Genomic DNA, 24,026 nt, shown 5'->3' on the forward strand with positions numbered 1-24,026 from the left:
AGAATTAATTCACAGATTATTATAGAGTTTGTGGAGTCAGTTGATCACAGGTGACAAATAGAAATGTGAATAGAGCAGGTCTATTTCCACAGTGACGTCTGTAAGCAGAAACTGATGTGTGTCTGTATGAAGTATAAAGACTCAGAGAAACATTAAATCACCAAGAGCTCCTTTAACTCACGGCAGGAGAATGAATCACATCTGGTTTCTGATACTCACCGTACACGACTGCAGACATGGTGTGATCCCTGTGAGGAAAGAGATCTGATCAGATTCAGACACATCACACTCAATAACCGACCAGTCTCAGAACCAATCATATAAACCCTCAGATCTGTCTGCATACATGAGAATGAGTTTAATGTTCAGAGAGTGATGGAGAGCTTCAGATCAGTTCAGAAATGACTGAACAAACAGACAACACAGAAAAACAGTAGACATATCTCTAGAAGTGATGCATCCTAAAGATCATATTCTTAAATGAAAATCCTAAAACACCTGAAGTGAATGTATATAATGTTCAGTTATACTCACAGGGTTCAAATACCATTAAAATAATCAGAATTAAAGTGAAGAGTAATTCAGAGGAGAAGACGATGATCCTCATGTCTCCCGTCGCTCCTTCACCATTAACTGAAGATGAAAATAAACAAGTGTTTTATTCATGATATTCACCAAACAGCATGATTAGCTGATTACACTGATTATTACAAAACTATATAATCAAACTGTGTTTATTAAGCTAAGACTGACCGATAAACCTAACCATTGCGTCTCATGTTCACACCAAAGTCCATTTCTGACAGAAAACACTCTTTCATGAGATCGAAATTTCCTTATCCATTTAACACAAAACTAAACATATACATATACATATATATATATATATATATATATATATATATATATATATATATATATATATATATATAAAATCATTTTATTTTGTCTTTTATTATTTAGTTTTATGCTAAATTAGTTTTGAACAATAACTATTCATTATGTTTATAGTTATATTAGTTATGAAGAAAATTCATCATGAAGAATAGCTTATTTGTTATGAAATTTATTTAAAAATTCTTAACTTTTAAGAAAAAGTTAAAAGTCAAGAAGAATTCTTGATAACATCTTTAAAAAGAGAGAAATCACTGACATCATTAAGGCTATTTTAATTTATTCTACTGTAGATAAAAAAAACAAAGTCTTAAAACCCTTTAACTTGCAATGTTAGCTTATGAAATAAAATAAAGATAATAAATAAATCACAATAAGATGTGTAATCAACTATTTGATAAATGACAACATGAAACTTAAATGTTGTTTGACAGTGAACATCTTCATAGTGTCATATACAGTATCTGGCGTCAGTCACAAATATTAAACATGTTTAAACAAGTATTTATGAAAACGACTGGTGTTTGAATCCTAAGTTTCTAATCTTTAGACACAACACACGATGGGATGTTTCTGCTGACTGCAGACAGTGACTGAGCCCAGACACGATCTGTATTAGTTTAACAGTGGCGTAGCCAGGGGAGGGGCCATGGGGGCACTGGCCCCTCCTGAAAACTGATTGGCCCCCCAGTGTGCCCCCACATTTCTACTTGTCTGTCACTCACAAATTCAAATTATAATCTTTCAGTTTAGTAAATAACTCATGATTGCGTCGCGATGCTTCTCAAGGAGGACCAAGAATAGCGAGCTGCTGTTTTCCAAAGAAAAAAGCACCTATTTTAAATAGCTTATGTTTTTCGATTAGCGAGTTGTTGCAGTGCAAGAAGTGTTTGGTACTAACGTTAACGTCTTTCAGTGTTAGACCAGGTTCGATGACGATGTTATCTCCTAGAGCAGACCAAGATGCTAATCATTATATTTACTATGCTCCTCTGATGCTGAATGTAAAAGGGGTTTACTGCGTTACGATTTACTTTTTTTTTCGGCCGAACGCGCCGATATAGGCAACAACGCAATTTAAAGCAATGGTTTTAAAAAAAAAAAAAACTATAATAGCAATTCTAATAAAGTCATTATTGAATCATGCAGTCCATTAGCGACTTTTTTCACTCAAGTGAGGTGACGAAACAAATCGTGTAATGTTTATCTAACGCTCCACACTTGAGACTTTAAAAAAAAAAAAAAACCTATATGGGTGAGACACATGCAAAAAACATCGTTTTTTTTACTGGTCAATTTTGAGATTTGGGGCTGTTTGTCTTCAGTAACATGTCTTCTTTCAGACTTGTGGTGAAAAAAAAGTCCAAAAACACATATAGGTCTTTATTTTTCTACACCTTTAGTCTATTTGCGTCTGTAGATTTCTCATAAATTCAGTTGGCGTTCTAAATCACCATGGTGCTCCGCGATTGCTGTCTGCACCCTGGAAAGCTCTCTCTCTAGCTCTCTCTCCCTCCCTTCACAGAAGTTATTGACAAAACGTCATTTGATGACACCCAGATACATTCTCAAATTAAAAGTCATACATAAATATTTAATGCATGATTAAATAGCAAAATAAATAACTAATACTAAAATAACACTGGACTAATTAAGCTATTCTAAACTGTTTCTATAGGATCCACATATTTTACATGTTAAACTAAAGCTACCTTTTTGAACAAGTAGCTTTCTAACAAAGTATGGATATATGATATTTTTAAATCAATATGCTCAAGATTAATTAACCTTGACATAAGTAGATTTTGTTTATTCATCAATGCAAATTTACTGCAACTGCTGCTATGCAAATTGAATGGGATGTGGATAATAAACAAAAACATATTATGAAATTATATTAAATTTATAGTCCTTCTCCATTAGTCCTAGTCCTTCTTATAGTCCGGTTGGCCTCGAAGAGATTCTGGCAAACTGTTCGACGCCTCAGGAGGGGGAAGCAGTGCCCTACCAACACTGTTTACAGTAGAGATGGGCACCTGTTGACCTCAACTGGGGATATCGTCGGGCGGTGGAAGGAATACTTCGAGGATCTTCTCAATCCCACCGACTTGTGTTCCGTTGAGGAAGCAGTGGCTGGGGACTCGGAGGGGCACTCGTCCATCACCGGGGCTGAAGTCATCGAGGTAGTTAAAAAGCTCCTCGGTGGCAAGGCACCGGGGGTGGACGAGATCCGCCCCGAGTACCTCAAGTCTCTGGATGTTGTGGGGCTGTCTTGGCTGGCACGCCTCTGCAACATCGCATGGCGGTTGGGGACAGTACCTCTGGACTGGCAGACCGGGGTGGTGGTCCCTCTTTTCAAGAAGGGGGACCGGAGAGTGTGTTCCAACTATAGGGGGATCACACTTCTCAGCCTCCCTGGAAAAGTCTATGCCAGGGTACTGGAGAGGAGAATTCGGCCGATAGTGGAACCTCGGATCCAGGAGGAACAGTGTGGTTTTCGTCCCGGTCGTGGAACACTGGACCAGCTCTATACCCTTTCCAGGGTGCTGGAGGGTTCATGGGAGTTTGCCCAACCAGTCCACATGTGTTTTGTGGACTTGGAGAAGGCATTCGACCGTGTTCCTCACGACATCCTGTGGAGGGTGCTCCGGGAGTATGGGGTCGGCGGCACCCTACTTAGGGCTGTTCGGTCCCTGTACGACCGGAGCAAGAGCTTGGTTCGCATTGCCGGCAGTAAGTCAGACCTGTTCCTGGTGCATGTTGGACTCCGGCAGGGCTGCCCTTTGTCACCGGTTCTGTTCATAATTTTTATGGACAGAATTTCTAGGCGCAGCCAAGGGCCGGAGAGTGTCCGGTTTGGGGACCATACGATTTCGTCGCTGCTTTTTGCGGATGATGTTGTCGTGTTGGCATCCTCAGACCAGGACCTTCAGTGTGCATTGGGACGGTTTGCAGCCGAGTGTGAATCGGCTGGGATGAGAATCAGCACCTCCAAGTCCGAGGCCATGGTTCTCAGTCGGAAAAGGGTGGATTGCCCACTTCAGGTTGGTGGAGAGTTCCTGCCTCAAGTGGAGGAGTTCAGGTATCTTGGAGTCTTGTTCACGAGTGAGGGAAGGATGGAACGTGAGATTGACAGACGGATCGGTGCAGCTTCTGCAGTAATGCGGTCGCTGTACCGGTCTGTCGTGGTGAAGAAGGAGCTGAGCTGTAAGGCAAAGCTCTCGATTTACCGGTCAATCTACGTTCCTACTCTCACCTATGGTCATGAGCTGTGGGTCATGACCGAAAGGACAAGATCCCGGATACAGGCGGCCGAAATGAGCTTTCTCCGTCGGGTGGCTGGGCGCTCCCTTAGAGATAGGGTGAGAAGCTCGGTCACTCGGGAGGAGCTCAGAGTAGAGCCGTTGCTCCTCCACATCGAGAGGAGCCAGCTGAGGTGGCTCGGGCATCTATTTCGGATGCCTCCTGGACGCCTTCCCAGGGAGGTGTTCCAGGCACGTCTCACCGGGAGGAGGCCCCGGCGAAGACCTAGGACACGCTGGAGGGACTATGTCTACCGGCTGGCCTGGGAACGCCTCGGGGTCCCCCCGGAAGAGCTGGAGGAAGTGGCTAGGGAGAGGGAAGTCTGGGCGTCTCTGCTTAGACTGTTGCCCCCGCGACCCGGCCCCGGATAAGCGGAAGATGATGGATGGATGGATGGATTAAATTTATATTAGTTATATTAATTAATTAATTGTGTATTTATTTCTATGAATTATTAATGTTATTCTGCATTTATATAAATAAGGCTATTATATATATATTATATAAGGCTATTATAAATAAATTATATTATTATTATTTGTGAGTTGTACACTATTCATACATTGGATTATTTTATTTATTACAGTTTTTCTTTCACTTTTGTAAAGTGAAAAGTTAATACAAATTGTATTTGATTGTTTTGATTTAGAGCAGTGAATAACTGCTATTGAAATATAATAGGGTATCACTGTTTATTACTGATTTTAAAGGTTACTGAACTCTTGAAATGATTTGGATATACAGTTCAAACAACACAAGATTGGCCCCTCTGTATTAATCGTGGCCCCTCTTGTGCCCCCCAGTTGAAAAAATCCTAGAATCGCCCCTGGTTTATAATAATCATTAATATGCAGATGTATGAGTGTAATTGTGTAGTGTGTGATGATCGAGTGTTCATTCACCTGTTTTGAGGATCAGTTCAATCATCAGAGCAACAGAGTTCAGTAACACAACACCGACTGATCCAAACACATACACAGCTGCGACACGAGGAAGATCTGGAAGATCAAATCATACTGTTCAATATCAGCAGCATTACATATAATTTAACCACTTTAATAACCACTACAGAGAAAAAAACACAACAAATTAAATCTCATCAGGACAGAACTGCTTCATGAAGATAATGAGAACTAATAAATCATACAGACAATATTCTGCAGAATAATAAGGTTTTTCATCATTCATTTGTTCATTGAGAGAAGTTGAATAAAACATAACAACAACACAATATTCATACACAAACACAGCCTCATATTTCACACGTTTGAGCTTGATTGAGGAAACATTACAGTGAAATATCAGCTCGATTTCATGAAAATCATCACCACAACAACAGAAATAAACCTTTTCTGGGATAGAAAATGCTGAATAACTTAACTACACTTTAAAAACTGTGAAGTTTTACAGTAATGATAAAATAAAATAAAATCATCAGAACTTCATCTTAAAATATATATTCAGGATTTATTGATGTGTCTTAAATGATAAACCTGTATTTCATTAACTGCTATAATGTTAATATTTCAGCCTCCTGAAGCGCTGAAATCTGTTCTGTACATTTATGATACACTGACAAGAGAAAGTTACTGATGAATCAAAGCTTATCAAAAACTGATGAGGAAAATATTAATATACAGAAGCTGCATCATTCACACAAATAATAAACGCCATCATCATAACACACACAACACTGAAATAATGCAGTTAACATTAACATAAGATGTAACAAAGTCCTAATGCTCATAACTTATAAGAAAAAAAAAAAAAAGAAACTCTGTATGTTAAGGGCAATTACTGTTAAGTGTTTTTACTGTTGCATTTTTTACAGTCCTTTGCTGTTACAATTATGATAATATTTTCCAGTGTGGAGACTCGATCTCTGTTTAGAGGACTGAAGAGAATAAACGAGAGCTGATAGTGAATTCATCATAGTGAGAAGATGATCAGAGCAGATGATTTATACTGTACCACATGACTGAAATGATTTATACTGTACCGAAATCATCAAATGAGTATGCGAAGTTGACCAGTGCCCAGAGCGTCTGGAGAAACACAATCACACAGACCCATCCGACACGATCTGAACACCAACACACACATCAGCTTCAGCAACAGTTCATCACTGACAAACACTGCACTGTAGCACACATATAAGATGATTCAGTTCATGATATATATCATATTATCATACCCTTTTCATTTTCCAGAGCTGTGATGTAGAAATAGACCAATACAGCATTGATCAGCATCATGACAGTTAACCACACTGATCTCCTGAGCGCAGGTGAACCTGAAAAACAGCTTTAATATTACTATATATGTACAATACTATAAAATATCTGTAATCTAGTGTTTCTGCAGTGATATTATAATATTATATCTTTAGAGCTGGGTAGAAACTGATTATATTTAATCTGAGTTATGTAATCAGATTCCAGAAATTAAGTACTTGTAATTAAATTAAATACTCAGAATCAGACTACAGTTACTTTTTATAGATTACATGTTTACATATTATCCATACAAATGATGTCCCTTTTATTTAGTGGTTCTCCCTAATTCCTCTTTTTCATCTTTTAAACATTCCTTCCTGAAATATCCACCGCTTCTATAGACTCAGAAAGTCTGTCAGTTGTGTCCAGTCATTACTCAGCTGACCACTGCATTTACAGAAATCATCTAAATACTGATGAACACAAATAGATTTATCCGAATTATAACTCAGTAACTTATTTAACCATCTGTTTTTAATGTCTATGGGAGGTATTTGTGTTTCAAACACATTAAAATACACAAATTCACATTATTTCTTATTCACATATAATGATGGTTTTCCCAAATGTATTTTTGTCATCTGAACATCTTTCATCTGATATATTTACTTAAAGTACCTGAGATTTGAAAATGAATATTTCATAGGTAACGCTAGCTTGTTTATTTACACATTGGTTGATGTTCATGTTACATGCAGGTAAACAAATAAAATAATTCATTTTTAGGAAGTGTTTTATTTATGTTATTTTAAAATGATTTATTTTAATTTTCAATTTGTATGATTTAATTAATGATTAACTCTTCGTTAAACTCACAAACGTCCAGCAGTTCTTCACAAACCGCAGCTTGGGTAACCTTGACGTAATGTGATGTTTAATTCACTTTATGCTGTTAATTCCAATGAAAGGAATGTACTTTCTTTTGTTTTTTTTATATGAATATGGTACAAGATTATCATGCTTAAAACAATGTGATAAGTGAGTAAGATCTAAAGATATCTAAAACTAATCAAACGTAATCTGATTAAATTACCTGAAATGGATTACTTTACAAACTACAATTTTTGTGTGTAATCTGGAAATCAGTAACAGATTACAGTTGTGAGTCATCTGCCCAGCTCTGTGTATAATATTATAAACAACTGCACTTCTGTGATTAAAACTGACTGAATAATATTTATAACATCTCACAAATGTTCAAAACAACTGAACACAGATTATTACATCTGAAATCACTGGAAGTATTTCTACTCTCATTTAACCCTTCACTCAACATCTGTGAAGATGAGAAATACATAATGACTAACAGAGAGCATTAATTAATCAGATATTGATCAGATTATGATGTCATGAGTTATTAGTGTTTATATCAGGGATCAGATCAGAATTCATCAAACACTTACAACCCATATCTTGATCAAATTCTGTGTTCCAGTCATAACTCATCACTGAGGTAAACACTGGTAAAACTGCAACAATGATGAATCCTGCAAACAGAAGAGATATTAATGCAGACACTGAGATTATATCAATACAGATACTGAGATTATATTAATACAGACACTGAGATGATATTGAGATTATATTCATGCAGATACTGAGATTATATTAAGATTATATAAATACAGATACTGAGATTATATTGAGATTATATTAATACAGATACTGATATTATATTAATACAGACACTGAGATTATATTAAGATTATATTAATACAGATACTGATATTATATTGAGATTATATTAATATAGACACTGAGATTATATTGAGATTATATTAATACAGACACTGAGATTATATTAAGATTATATTAATACAGATACTGAGATTATATCAAGATTATATTAATACAGATACTGATATTATATTGAGATTATATTAATATAGACACTGAGATTATATTGAGATTATATTAATACAGACACTGAGATTATATTAAGATTATATTAATACAGACACTGAGATTATATTGAGATTATATTAATACAGATACTGAGATTATATTAAGATTATATTAATACAGACACTGAGATTATATTAAGATTATATTAATACAGATACTTAGATTATATTGAGATTATATTAATACAGATACTTAGATTATATTGAGATTATATTAATACAGATACTGATATTATATTGAGATTATATTCATGCAGATACTGAGATTATATAAATACAGATACTGAGATTATATTAAGATTATATTAATACAGATACTGAGATTATATTAATACAGATGCATTCCCTCAGAGAAATAACACCACTGAGAAAATAAAACCCCACTGAAACTAACACACACACACACTGTGTAACACCAGACAGATGAGCTGAAAACAGCACGAGAAGCAGAAACACTTTCACTCACACTACGTCAATCTAGCTGCGAAAGATAGAAATAACGGGATAATAAAACTGGATAATAATTGTTCTGATCAAGACTGTCTAGCAATTATCAAACAGCTCAAAAGTTTGTCAAAGCAGAAACACAGAGATCCAGATAAAACAGAGATTCACCTTCTTTACTGTCAAACACTAAAACAATACACACACACTCAGATCCAAAAACACAATATACCCCAAAACAGCTGACAATAATCAATCCCACTACCTTTTGCACTGCTAACACAATGCTCTACCACTGAGCCACAGGAACAAAATCCATCAGACTTCTCCATTCAGAAAACTAAAATCCTAATTAAATTCAATCAGCATTTGAAGCTCAGTTTCCTGGACTCACAGCATCATGAAGAGATCCAGTCCTAATGATCCACTCTGAACAGAACAACACTGACAAACACATCACAGCACAAAAGAAACACAATCACACCAATCCCTGGGAGACTCAAACCCAGTGTTATCTGTCTCTAAAAGAGTAGAGTATGTCAGACTTCACTGAGTATGTCAGTGAAGTCAAACTGAGAAGCACCTGGAGCAGAACAGACTCATGACAGAGAGACACAGTCCGCACAGACATCTAAACATGTGTTATAACATAAAACACGTGTTCATCTGTCACAGCACGAGTGATCAGCTCCAGCAGTGCTCTTTCATACTCCATTACTCTCTATAACAGAGATGGGTTTAACATTAACCTGGACATCAGTGTGAATCTTTCACATTGGTGGTTTATTGTGCTAATCAAATCAGCTTGTTTCTTCTGTTCTCAGTTCAATTCAGTTCAGTCTGTTGTAGTTTTTAATCTGGGTGTAGCTTGATGATGCAGAGATTGAGTGTGGAATCATGGGAGTTGTTGCCTTAATATCAATAATCAAAATATCAACTTATCGCACAATATGTACATGACCTCAATCATTTTTGGTGACTCAATATATCTTGGATTATTGATTATTATTAAATGGTTATTCCTTAATCTGAGCAAAACAAAACTTGGCTACGTTTTCCCTAAGTTTACCACCTGAGCACACACACACACACACAAAACTTGACTTGACTCAACAATGTTCAGTGGTTAAAAGAAAGTCTAGAATTTGTCCTTTGTGGATTTTGTGCTTGTTATGTAAGCATTTTTTTTTTCTCTACAATTGAACTTGTGATTAAATGTAAATCTTAAGAGGTTCAGTTCGTTCAACAGTGGTGTAGATCTCAGTCTACATGCAGTCAGTGAGCTCTACTGCTGTCATCTAGTGGCTAATATTGATATTTCATGAAATTACTATTTTTGTACCAACATATCACACCAAAATAAGCCAAAGTTTACGATTTTGGCTGTTGAAGCTTACTGGAATGAATATTTTTACTGAAGGGAAAATAAATAAATAAATATACATACAAATAAGCATATTTTACATCAGTTAATGGAGTATTTTAGTAATTCTAGAGGTAAATAAGGTTAAAAATACCAAAAACACACAAAAGACATGCATAAATTGATTGGTTTGACTTTATGTATTATGACATTTATTTAGGCATGGGTCATTACCAGTTTCCAGGTATACCATGATTTGAAAATGTCACTGTTTCTACACCACTGATATTCTCCATTATACCGTTCCAGCGGTATGCGCTGTTCTCCATGTGTCCTCAGAGACTGAGGAATCCCTCAGACTGAGAGCAGTGTAGAGAGTAACACTGACCTTCCTCTCATTGAGCGAGTGAGCGGTCAGTCAGTGTGTGTAGGGTGACCGAACTTAAGACACATCACATTCAGCGCTCATTTCCGTCTCACACACAGCCGCGTCTCACAGCTTTCAGAAGTATACTCCACCGCAGATGAGCGCGGACAGCTGAGCTCGACACATGTGCAGTACACAAGCCATCGTGATGACGAGAATAATGTAATGCTGACGATGTGCGGACAGCGAAGTATATTTTGCCCTGTATGCGATCGGCAACTGGCCGTTTTTTGCCTTATTGCAACTCTATGTTCTGTACTTGAACAAACTGCGTTGCCATGCAATCATTTTCCAAGAAATGTTATTTATGTGATAATATGAATTGTGTTAAGCTGTAAACACAGACCAAAAACACTGAAGACGTACGCACAGAGAAACATACTTCAGCAGCAGATCACTCACTGTTCATGATGTATGAATTATTGGATATTGATTTAGGGGTTGATATGGATTTGTATCCGAGGGGAGGGGACCTGACTGTCTTCTGGAAAGTTTACATGGTATGCTCTTTTCATCTGGTCTCTGTATAGTTCATATTAAAGCAGGAAACGCTGTATCTGGTCTGTATCTGCTGTTCCAGAGGCGCCTCCTGCTGTCAGAGAGTGAATCTGCATCTCATTCAGAGCTTCTTCAGGCATGTGGTATTCACCTTATTTTCCATGGCAACAACGGTGCCGCCATTGCGCTCGTTTTGTCATCTTACTTCCGGCTGAGGGACCGGATGTAACGTACCTAAGCTAGTGGCTAGATAACAGAACGCAGATATATCAAGTATTATATGCTCAGTTAGGGGCTGCATAACAATTGTATTAAAAAAACAATTGCACCAACGATGTAGCGAACACATGGTGAAGCGGTCGGAGTGTTGTGCTGCACTTTATAATTTACACCCACCACCTAAAGAAGAGAAGCACATGAAGAAATGGATGAAGGCGCTAAATTTGAAGCGCCCACTCAAGCGCTCTTATGTGTGTTCATACCATTTCATGGACGGGAAGGCAACTGACGAACACCCTTAATTTCCATGATACAATTAAAAAAAAAAAATGTCATTTGGAAGTGTAGGTGTTCTTGCATTATTATGCTGTTACATTATGATTATATGTTCAAGGGCATAAAATGTTTTTTAAAATGACAATAATATCACCTATCACAATTATTTGGGAGTGTTGTGGTGCACTTTATAATTTACACCCACCACCTAAAGAAGAGAAGCACCTGAGGAAATGGATGAAGGCGCTACATTTGAAGCGCCCACTCAAGCGCTCTTATGTGTGTTCGTACCATTTCATGGACGGGAAGGCGACTGACGAACACCCATTACCCTGAGAAATGGCTGGACTACGATGTTCCGTTAAAGACGTCACGCCGGGGGATGAAAAGGTTGTCAGATTCGGGTAAGCTAACCTTAACTTAACTAGCTATGTGTTTGCTATGTATTTACGGTAGTACAAGATATTATAGTACATTACAATAGCTCACATTATTCCTGCTACAGAGATTGCAGGCGATAGCAGGCCAGCTAGCTACATTTCTCATTCAGATACTGGCCTACGTTTGAACACTACAGTTAACAGTGTGTATACTGTTTTGTTTCTAATGCAAACATCTCTCTCTCACACACACACACACACACACAGTTCTAAGTTTGGGTCCCATCATATATTAATACTCATGATATATTGTAAGTACCATTGTAAAAATGTTTAATTATTTCCACAGATGTATCGATGACCACCAGTGATGCAGTGGATAACTGTGAGGGTGATCAGATCCACATGCCCCTGATCCTGCTGAAAGTCACCAGAAGTTACCTGCGGTGATAGTTAGTTTTATGAACCTTTACAGTGTCACCTGACATTACCAACTGTAAATAGTTTTTATTTATCTCAATTTGATCTTTTTTTATCTTTAATCTCTGATTTGAAAGAATAAGTCATGTCAAGTTTGCAACTTAATTCCATCTTGGTTTATTACATATTGTCACGGTTCATTGATACATAGTGTCATCTTGTTGTCTGTGTGTAGGTTGCGGGGTGTATCACCTGATTGTTCTGTGTGGGCGTCGCCGCTGATTCTGATCAGCGGCAGCTGCGGCTTATTACATCTGGCCTATATTAACGCCTTGTCTTTCGTCTCATGTTTGTCAGATCGTTGTTTGGAGTCCTGGTGTTGTGTTGTCCCCCGTGTAGTTGTTCCTGCTCTGGATCTCTCGTCGCAGTTTCCTGTTGCCTGTTTGTTCCTTGGATAGTCGTTCTGGATTACCTCGTTCATCACTTCAGGCATGGTCACTTCACGGACTCCACTCACCACGAACACCAGCGCCCATCAAGGTCCCTGTGTTGCCATCTCTCCTGCTGCTAGTTTGTCTTGTCTTCTCCTGCATATCTGACTCTACTGTGGAATATGCTCATTAAAGAGATATTAACTTGCACTTGCATCCAGTCTTCTTTTCCGTGACAGAACGGTCTGACCATCATCATGGATGCAGCGAGTTCAGCGGCTTTCACCGAGTTCATCAGCCACAGCATAACTCGTATGGATCAGCAGCAGGAGAGCATCTTTTCCACCGGACGCGCCGTCCAGGCGCATGTAACACAGGTGTCCAAGCTCTCCCAACAGATGCAACAACTTCGCGCTCCCACTGCGCCAGCCCCGCCGACCGTTTCCCCACCACCTTCAGAACCACGGGACATCTCCTTCACTTTACAGCCCCGTACGTTCGAGAGGGAGGAGTCCAAAGTGGCATTCGTACTCACGCTTCTCACGGGGAAGGCGGCGCTGTGGGGAACGGCGGTTTGGGAGAACCGAGATCCTTGCTGCTCTTCGTTCATGGCACTCACCACCAAGATGAGGAGGGTGTTCGACCGTGCGGTGGCGGGCAAGGAGGCCGCCCGGAAACTCACCGCGCTCAAGCAAGGCAACCGCAGGGTCACATATTATGCCATCGAGTTCTGCACCCTCGCGGCGGAGTGCCGGTGGAATGAGGAGGCGCAGTGGGACGTTTTCCTGCATGGGCTGGCTGATCGCGTCCACAGTGAGATCTACACCCTGGACTTACCTGAGACTTTTAATGGCCTGGTAGAGCTGGCATTACGTGTCGATTCACGCCTTCGACGAGTGGAGGCTATGGAGGAATCTGGAGAATGAGGCAGCGATCTTCGAGTCAGTCTGGTGGATGCGGTCAGTCCACCGTCCGATCCTGAGCCCATGCAGGTGGGGAGAGCACGGCTTTCCCGGGAGGAGAGGGAACGGCGGAGGTCCCTGGGCCTTTGTCTCTACTGTGGAACATCTGGTCATCTCGTTAGGAACTGCCCGGTAAAAGGACCAGGCCCGATAGTAAACTTGAGGCTACTAACGGGCGGGATCTCTGCCGAGAAGTCCTCACCAAGACTGAGATGGGCCACCAACGACGTCACCTGCAGTGCACTTCTGGATTCCGGGACCGAGGGCAATTTCATGGATTATAATTTCGCTCAGCAACATGGCATCTCTACCTCCTCCCTCGAGCACCCCATCTCCGTCAGCGCACTCAATGGACAGTTACTACCTGCTCTCTCACACATCACGGATCCCATCACACTCATCACCTCTGGCAACCACTCCGAAGAGACTCAGTTCCTTCTCATGGACTCACCTCACGCTCCCATCGTCCTGGGCCATCCCTGGCTCAGGAAGCACAATCCCCGCATCAACTGGATTCTGGGTACTGTCACTGAGAGGAACACCAGTTGTCATAAGTCTTGTCTTTTGTTTGCTTGTCCCACTGTGTTTTTGCAGGATGAGGCTGTGGATCTTTCTATCGTGCCCATGGAGTATCTCGACCTGAAGGAGGTGTTCAGTAAGTCCCGGGCTGCTTCTCTCCCTCTACATTGTCCCTACGATTGTGCTATAGACCTAGTGCCGGGTAAGTCTCCACCTAAGGGCAAATTATACTCTTTGTCTGTTCCCGAGAGGGAGGCCATGGAGAAATACATTTCTGATTCTCTGGCAGCCAAGATCATTCGCCCTTCCTCTTCTCCAGCGGGGGCGGGGTTCTTTTTTGTGGGGAAGAAGGATGGTTCCTTGCGACCTTGTATTGTTTACCGGGGGCTGAACAACATCATGGTTAAGAATACCTATCCTTTGCCGTTGATGTCTTCGGCTTTCGAGAGGTTGCAAGGAGCATCCGTCTTCACTAAATTGGACTTGCGTAATGCTTATCATTTGGTCCGCATCAGGGAGGGAGATGAGTGGAAGACCGCTTTTAACACCCCCAGAGGGCACTTTGAATACTTGGTTATGCCCTTCAGGCTTTCCAACTCGCTTGCGGTCTTCCAGGCACTCGTTAATGATGTGTTGAGAGACATGGTTGATCAGTTCATATATGTCTACCTGGATGACATATTGATATTTTCTTCGTCTCTCCAGGAACATGTTCAACACGTCAGACGAGTGCTTCAGCGGCTGTTAGAGAATGGTCTTTTTGTCAAGGCAGAGAAATGCGAATTTCATGCACAATCTGTTTCCTTCCTAGGGTACATCGTCTCATCTGAGGGAATTCGCATGGATCCTGACAAGGTTTAGGCTGTGGTGGATTGGCCAAGTCCAGATTCCCGTAAGGCCCTACAGCGGTTTCTGGGGTTCGCCAATTTCTACCGGCGTTTTATTCGCAACTTCAGCCAACTAGCCGCACCTCTGACTGCCTTGACCTCCCCCAGAACGGCCTTCAGGTGGTCAGATGCAGCTGAAGCTGCATTTGCTAAACTGAAGAGTCATTTCGTTTCGGCTCCCATTCTGTTTGCCCCTGATTCTTCACGTCAGCTTGTGGTGGAGGTCGATGCGTCAGAGGTGGGGGTAGGAGCAGTTCTTTCCCAGCGGTCTCCCTCAGATAACAAGATGCACCCTTGCGCGTTTTACTCTCACCGTTTATCTTCCGCGGAAAGTAATTATGATATTGGTAACAGAGAGTTGTTGGCGGTCAAATTAGCGTTAGAGGAGTGGCGTCACTGGTTAGAGGGTTCGGGGGTACCCTTTATCGTTTGGACTGATCACAAGAACTTAGAGTATATACGATCAGCTAAAAGGCTCAATTCCAGGCAGACTCGGTGGGCACTTTTTTTCGGTCGTTTTGATTTTACTTTATCGTACCGCCCGGGCTCCAAAAACATCAAGCCCGATGCACTTTCTCGTATTTTTGGTCTGTCCGAACGCCTGTCCACTCCCGATTGTATTTTTCCTGAGACATTAGTGGTCTCCACTCTGACATGGGAGGTCGAGTCGAAGGTCCTAGCGGCCTTAGAAGGGGTAACGCCTCCGCCCGCGTGCCCACCGAACCATTTATTTGTGCCGGAGGAGTTAAAGTCCTGCGTCATTAAGTGGGGTCATTGCTCTAACATAGCTTGTCATCCAGGGGTTAATCGAACCAGATGTTTGGTCAAGCAACGGTTCTGGTGGCCAGGTATGGCTCGCAACATCCGCGATTTTGTTTTGGCTTGCTCGGTTTGCGCCACTGGTAAGATTTCCAACCGTCCTCCAGATGGGTTACTCCAACTGCTGTCTGTCCCTTCGAGACCCTGGTCCCACATCGCACTAGATTTTGTCACCGCCCTCCCACCCTCCCAAGGGTATAGGGTTGTTTTGACCATTGTGGACCGGTTCTCGAAGGCGACCCATTTCATACCATTGGCCAAATTACCTTCTTCCAAGGAGACAGCGGTCGCTGTCATTGACCACATCTTCCGGATACATGGCCTCCCGGTGGATGTGGTTTCTGACAGGGGGCCCCAGTTTGTGTCCAAATTCTGGCAGGAGTTTTGTAAGTTGCTGGGGGCAACGGTTAGTCTTTCCTCTGGGTTCCATCCCCAGACCAATGGTCAGACCGAGAGAGCCAACCAGGATTTAGAACACATGTTGAGATGTTTGGCGTCCAAGAATCCTTCCTCCTGGAGTCAACAACTCTCTATGATTGAGTACGCACATAAAAAGTTACCAGTGTCTTCTACGGGCCTCTCCCCGTTTGAATCTAGCTTAGGTTACCAGCCACCTGTTTTTCCCAGTCTGGAATCCGAAGTCGCGGTCCCTTCTGCCCACGCCTTTGTCCAGAGGTGCCACCACACCTGCAACAGAGCCCGTGAGACTCTCTTGCAGGTGAGGGCGCGCACCAAGGCTAAGACCGATCGCCACCGGTCAAAGCCACCCGTATACGTCGTCGTCCAAAAAGTGTGGCTTTCTACTAAGAATATTCCGCTCCGCTCCGTTGCTAATAAACTTGCTCCCAAATTCATTGGCCCCTTTACTGTCACCAAAATCATTAGTCCGGTGGCATTCCACCTCAAATTGCCTCCAGCATACAGGAAGATTCATCCCGCCTTTCATGTTTCCAAAATTAAACCAGTTTTTCACTCACCGCTTAATCCGCCTGTCCCAGTTCCTCCACCGCCGTGACTCGTAGACGGGGAACCCACCTATTCGGTTAACCGTATTCTGGACTCGAGGCGGAGGGGACGTGGATTCCAGTACTTGGTGGACTGGGAAGGTTACGGTCCGGAGGAGAGAAGTTGGGTACCTGCCCGGGACATTCTGGATCACTCCCTTATCGATGATTACAATCGACAGGTAAGGGGTGGTGGGAACGCCTAGGAGGAGGGGTACTGTCACGGTTCATTGATACATAGTGTCATCTTGTTGTCTGTGTGTAGGTTGCGGGGTGTATCAGCTGATTGTTCTGTGTGGGCGTCGCCGCTGATTCTGAACAGCGGCAGCTGCGGCTTATTACATCTGGCCTATATTAACGCCTTGTCTTTCGTCTCATGTTTGTCAGATCGTTGTTTGGAGTCCTGGTGTTGTGTTGTCCCCCGTGTAGTTGTTCCTGCTCTGGATCTCTCGTTGCAGTTTCCTGTTGCCTGTTTGTTCCTTGGATATTCGTTCTGGATTACCTCGTTCATCACTTCAGCCACGGTCACTTCACGGACTCCACTCACCACGAACACCAGCGCCAATCAAGGTCCCTGTTTTGCCATCTCTCCTGCTGCTAGTTTGTCTTGTCTTCTCCTGCATATCTGACTCTACTGTGGAATATGCTCATTAAAGAGATATTAACTTGCACTTGCATCCAGTCTTCTTTTCCGTGACACATATGGAAATTAAATGTTGAAATTTTACAGGATGGTCAGTAGGAGGTGTCTCTTGCTTCCTGAAAACAACAAACACTGATCAACACATCACAAATTATTTTATACAACTTATATTAAATTATCCATGTTCTAAAAAACAAATCACAGTCTGTCTCTTGTTTAACACAACTGATTTAAAACAACTTATTTCATATAGTTAGTCTTCACCCACACCCTCTACATCCCACCCCAATTACCGAATATCCTATCCTTAACCTAATTATGCTCATTCCTGGTTACTTAAAAAGCTGCAAGTATCTTGTGGAAAGCAGCAGGTCACCTGCCTGAAACTCATCTGACACGAGGAAGCATACACTTAAAATAAAAGGTGTGTAGTCTAGCTACAGTCTTGGCACAGAATTGCTGATTGTGTGGCACATGTAACTTGCTGTGATGGAACCCAGATGAGCAGCTTACAGGTCCTCAGCCCTGTACAGAACATGGCAAACCTAAAATACATTTCAAAGATTTTACAGTTGTCTTATTTCAGAATCATTCATTATTATTATTACACTTGATGTTTGCCTACATTATTCATTGATTAGACTTAACGTACACCTACCAAATCTTACCTTTACCTTACCTTTTGCATATACACTGTGCAGAATTAAGAGGCAAGTTGATTTTCTGATCATATTTTTTGGTAAAATTTACCAATTCCAAACCACACCAATCTTAACTATTAATTTTGGCTTGTTTTATTTGTAAAAGAAAATCTGCCTAATAATTATGCATACCTGGATATAAGGCATTTTTCACTTCCAAGTTCCAGCCTCCTCTTTTTCTAATGTGTAATTGATAAACGTTCACTTACCCTACTCTACTGTACAATTAAGTTATTAGACAAAATACTTAGTCTGATGATGGTCACCAAACACGTTAATATACTTTTAAACATTTATAACTTTGTGTATGTTAACATCACACACACACACACACACACACACACACACACACAAAACTAACCAGCACCAAGCTGAGAGGTTTAGACTGCTCGACTGGCTGGTTGCACGTTCAATTACATACACGTACATTTAAAAAAAAAAAAAATTTCCTTGCTGCTCCATCAACTCCTTCTGACAGGGCAGTTAAATATATAGGTTAACTCTGGCCACTTCTTCATATCGTCTCACATTACCCACGTTAACAGCGACGATGGATGGGATCATTTGATCGTCATAAGACGTTTTCATCGTGCTCCCAAATTATAACATAACGTTCTTTGTCATTTCGCCACAGTTATAGCTAGCGATAAACTATCTTACAACTACTAAACTATTAACCGGACGTGCCGTATCGGTTTAGCGGAAGTCGGATGACAAAATGCCGAAATGCGAAGCATGGGCGTAGGTTTAGGGAGGGACACTAGGTACTAGTCCCTATCAATATTTTGAGATTACTAATTTGTCCCCATCAATATTTAGCAAGCTCCTTTGAACTGCTATTTGGATCTTTGCACTGTTATTTGGATCGATTCTAATGGCCAGGACGACGATAGTATAAGAAACGCTGTAATTTGATTGGCAGCGGGGTATCTGACAGGCTACACGCGCGGGCCACGACTTTTTTTGTGTTGTAAGTTACCAGGGCTGTCTTTCTGCCACATACAAAGGCCAGAGTAAAAACATTTTAATATTCCGTTTTTTTTTTGCCCCTTATTGTACTTTTTAGATGTCACCCAAGAAGAAGAAAGGGGACATAAGAAGCCTTTTCATAAAGCAGAGTCAGAGTGTAAGTAGGCAAAATAACTAGCTAGCCACACAAATAAACTAACAGTAGTGACTGACCAGGCTTTCAAATGCAGATTCTACCGTGGAAAATAGTATTAACTGGTGATAGTATGTGTTACCCAGGATGATATAGGATGACCACCTGCTAATAAGCCCAAGGGGGGGGACAAGGGGTATGTTTATGAGGGACAATGTGGGACACCTTGCGCGGCGGTGCCCCCACCCCATGGACAGACTCACTGATAGTGGTTTACCCATTTATAGCACATACCACCTTACATTGTATATTAATAATTCCCCTAAATATGTGTAATTGCTGATGTATGCTCATGACATTGAGCATGAATTGACAGATGCACTTCCACTTACGATTTACTTTAGCTATTTAATTTTATTTATTTTTCATTACAATTTATTCACTTTAAATAAATTATAATATAAAATTATAGGATTAAAATGAATTGCAGTTGCTCAACACCACAGGAACAGTTAAAAAAAAGTCTAAACTCACAACTCCAGAGGTTCACGGAACGAGAAGGGGGAGAAAGGATGGTGAAGTCGCATGTTAGTAAAGGCAGGCGCATGAAAAAAAAAAAGTTTGAAACAGGACACACCTTCTCTTTTTTAATTGATGATGGCGGTGCTTCACTTTCTCCATTTTTTCGAATTGGAAAGCGTGCATCTAAAAGTTCCTTCCCAGTGTGTCTGGAATGTATGTATGTGCGCAGTCATGACAACAACGAAAAAGTTGATAACAATCTATTCAGCAGTTGAACTGAGGGGTGGATGTGGCAACATCAGCGTGCTGAACTTTCAAGTTATGTTCGTTTGGCTGCCTGGGCGCGAGGATATAGAGCGACCAACTTTTTTCGAGCAAGCATTGATTATGCGTGACAGTCTCAATTTGTGGCATGCATGAATTGGGCTTCAAATGCTGTGCGCGCACGCGCTACGCGGGACGGGTGGTCACCCTAGGATGATAGAATGCTACGTTAGCAAGTAACTGGGTGTATCCTGTACCTTAACTTAGAATCTTGCAGTCAACATAAACGTGAGTGTACTGGAGGGTAAATAGTGTTTATAATAGAAAAGGGTTATTATATTTATTTATTTAGATTTGTTTCCTTGTGACAGAGTATCTTTTGTTTAGTGTAAATACTAATGTACATAATAATTTATGTTAATAAAACGTTTGGTTGTTCAGCATTACACAGTCTCAGGTTTTTATTTTTTATTTTTTGAGAGTGCATTTTTGAGATTATACAGTTATACTAGCTCTTTAGGGACAGTATACAGGATGGTATATCAGGGTCAGGATACAATATAATGAGATGAAGTAGATTCACTTCTGTATTGTGATATTCTGTATTGCCAACAGTCTGACATAAAAATGGAAATCACCATTAAATCACTGGTATCTTACAACAAAAGAATTCCCGGGTGTATGGGGGTGTCCCCACCAAAGCTGAGACCAAACCTAAGCCCATGATGTGAAGTATTAAAAGTGGGCGGGGTGAATAGTTTCACAAAGATTGTCACAAAGTTCTGTTTCTGCATCAGATTGGGTTATTAATAAATCGAATTATGTGTATGATTATTATTATATAACTAAATGCTATGTTTATGAATTATATAACTAAAATTAAATAACTAATTACAGATTTAGGTTAAATAAAGATGTCAGTCTTAATCGTTTTCCTTTTTAAGAAACAAATCAAAGAAAAAAAACTATTTCTACTGTTTCTTATATTCTATATGTTGCTCAAAAACAAAATATATTGCGTTCAGTGAAAAAAAAAATGTTTACCCAATTGTGAGAAAAAAAAAAAAAAATTCTGAGCTGTAACAACAATACTGTGAAACCGTGATATTCTGCTTAAGGTGTTCACACCGTTATAATCTCCTACCGGCAGATGCTTACATTTATTTAAATACTATTTGTTGGATCACAGCTGAGAGATTTGTGTCCAGATCTGTCCATAAAGGAATCATTAAGTGCTGCTCGATGAAGGACACGCGAGGGTTAATTAAAGCTGGATGGCTTGTGTTGATAAATGGCATGTAATTCATTTTCAGACAGATTGTATGACGGAGAGAATGCTGTATTATTGTTATTAAAAATAAAGCTGCATCTGATTATGTTGTTATCCACAGACATAGTTTTCTCTGAAGCAGAGTAAAAGCATGGTACTCACGGTAAATCAATAAAACAAGGTTCAACAATAACTAACAGTGTTGAGTTATATAACACAGATCTGTCCATCAATCTATCCACACAGTTGCACACCGGTCTAATATAACATATAATATATTAAAGCATCGAGGGAGTGACGTCACTGCAGACGACACTGTAACACTCCACCACACTGATTAAAATTAATTATCTCTCTGGATTTAAACAGTCTTGGAAACATTTGAGATAATGTAAATACATGGCATCAATATTTATAACACTGATCTAATGTTTTTAGGATATTAAAAAAAAAGGAATCTTACACATTGTGGCTTTAATATCAACTTTATTCTAGTATTAAACTGTTTCCTTCATCTTTGGACTCATTCCTGACAGTTTGAAATAAATAATATGCTTTTCAAAAATACTTTAATATTTAATAGGTGTGTCATTAAAAACACCCTTCTCCTTTTCTTCGTCCACTCTCTCTACTGGACATAAACTGTAATTCATTAATCAAATCAGTATACCTTAATCAGTGTGTATGTATAATAAGTTTCCACAGATTTTTCTTGATTGTATTTTAATAATGCTGAATAATGTTTTCTTGCACTATTCCTCATGAATGAATGTGAATAGTTGATAAATGTAAACTCACCTCCTCTGGCAGATCCAAAGGAGTAGAAGATGAGGATGAACTGAAGTGAAGGCAGAATATTAAAACTGATTTCAGCCAGTTCATCGAATATAGTAATCATCCGTTCACTTGATTTACCAATCAATTTCAGCAACACTGTAGAAGAAAACAACAACAATTATTCAATATAAACATTTGATCTGATTCTGATTTAATGTAATTATTAAAAAATAAGTACAGAAGTAAAATAACATCATTAATTCACAGTTTCTCCTTGAAAACTATACAAACATAAAATATCATACTCTCAAAATCTTCAACACAGAAGAAAAACTCAGTTTACTCACTGCCTCATGTTCACTCAATATTACACACATCTGAAGCATTATGAAGATATTAAGTTGGACATCTTTTTACAGTAAGTGAATGTGATTAAGATCAGTTGAGTATGAACTATGTGTGTCTGTGTAAATGTAATAAATCATGTGATCTGATCAGACTGTACATGATCATGAGTCATCTCTCCTGTATTTAGTGTTTGACACATTTAACTTCTGTGAACATGATCCTGGTTATTAATCCCCAGACGGATCGAAATATGATAAAATATCATTACAGGAGAACAAATGATCCATTCTACTGATCATTATGATTGATATAACTTTTGTGTGATGTGTATATGAGACAACATAGCAGACTGAGCTTGATGTTCAGGATTAATGTGTTTGGTGTCTTCTGTGTAGAACGAACAACAGGTTAAAGCCTTTTATACAGTATTTTTATTATTATTGTTATTATTATTATTATTAAACAATACAAATATTAAAACAGTACACTTAACATCATAAAGAAAAAAATAAATAAATAATAATAATAATAATAATAATAATAATAAAAATAGTAATAATAAACAGACAGATTTGTTGGCAGGGTAACTCCAGTCTATGGGCAAAGCTTATGGGTCTGTCACGTGATGATGGTTATTTTCTATACACTGAATGTTGTAACAAAGTTAATAAAGAGTTGGTTATTATTATTATTATTAAGTCTCTTTCCGGCTCAGACTGCATTGACTGACACAGATGAACTAATGCCAGAACAGAACCTATAGAATACTGCACATGTGCGACTGAATGAATCACTCCCGAGACGACTCGTTCATTATGAGTCACATTAAAGATTCGTTCAAAATGAATGAATCATTCAAGAACGACTCATCACTAATCACACCTGCGGCGATGACGAGATGCTCGAGACACAGCGTGGATGACACGACATGGACGAGGGGAAAGTAATTGTGATGTTGATGTAACTGTAGCAGGTTGATTGATTGGACCAATCAGGACTAAGCTGCATGTTATAGTCACTATATTGACTCTCCTTACTCTTTGTTGCCAAAGGCACCTTTCGGCTCTGGACTCTTTCGAGGCCGCGGTGCAGTCACAGTAATTTAACAGGTAATGCAGTGTGGCTAATTTGTTATCTATAGACCTCGTTTGTGTTAGGTTGGCCATCACAGGATGCATTGTCTCCGTGTCATGAATCTGATTCTTCCTGCAACAGGACCGGGTTGAGTTTGTACTATGGGCACTATTGGTGTATTGGTGTGAGGCTCACTGACGGGGTTGTAAATTAACCTTGCTTCTGCTGTTATCTGCTCCAGCTCCTCCTTTCCCTGCACGCTGCTGATTTGTCTCAACCAACTTATATTTCGACTGTAG

General features: G+C 40.0%; 1 protein-coding gene across 1 annotated transcript in view; it reads right to left on the minus strand.

Annotated features, from left to right (window-relative positions):
• The window catches only part of LOC127956210 (uncharacterized), a 68,667-nt gene that overhangs the window by 1,924 nt on the left and 42,717 nt on the right, over positions 1-24,026 (minus strand). Inside the window, exons 9-15 of the mRNA XM_052554002.1 lie at positions 22,327-22,461; positions 7,877-7,960; positions 6,392-6,490; positions 6,197-6,280; positions 5,100-5,195; positions 535-633; positions 220-248 (exon numbers count right to left, since the gene is read on the minus strand). Of these exons, the coding sequence (XP_052409962.1) occupies positions 220-248; positions 535-633; positions 5,100-5,195; positions 6,197-6,280; positions 6,392-6,490; positions 7,877-7,960; positions 22,327-22,461 (626 nt within the window). The remainder of the gene's footprint in view (positions 1-219; positions 249-534; positions 634-5,099; positions 5,196-6,196; positions 6,281-6,391; positions 6,491-7,876; positions 7,961-22,326; positions 22,462-24,026) is intronic.

This window comes from Carassius gibelio, chromosome A3, assembly GCF_023724105.1.
Source record: "Carassius gibelio isolate Cgi1373 ecotype wild population from Czech Republic chromosome A3, carGib1.2-hapl.c, whole genome shotgun sequence".
Taxonomy (NCBI): Eukaryota; Metazoa; Chordata; class Actinopteri; order Cypriniformes; family Cyprinidae; genus Carassius; species Carassius gibelio.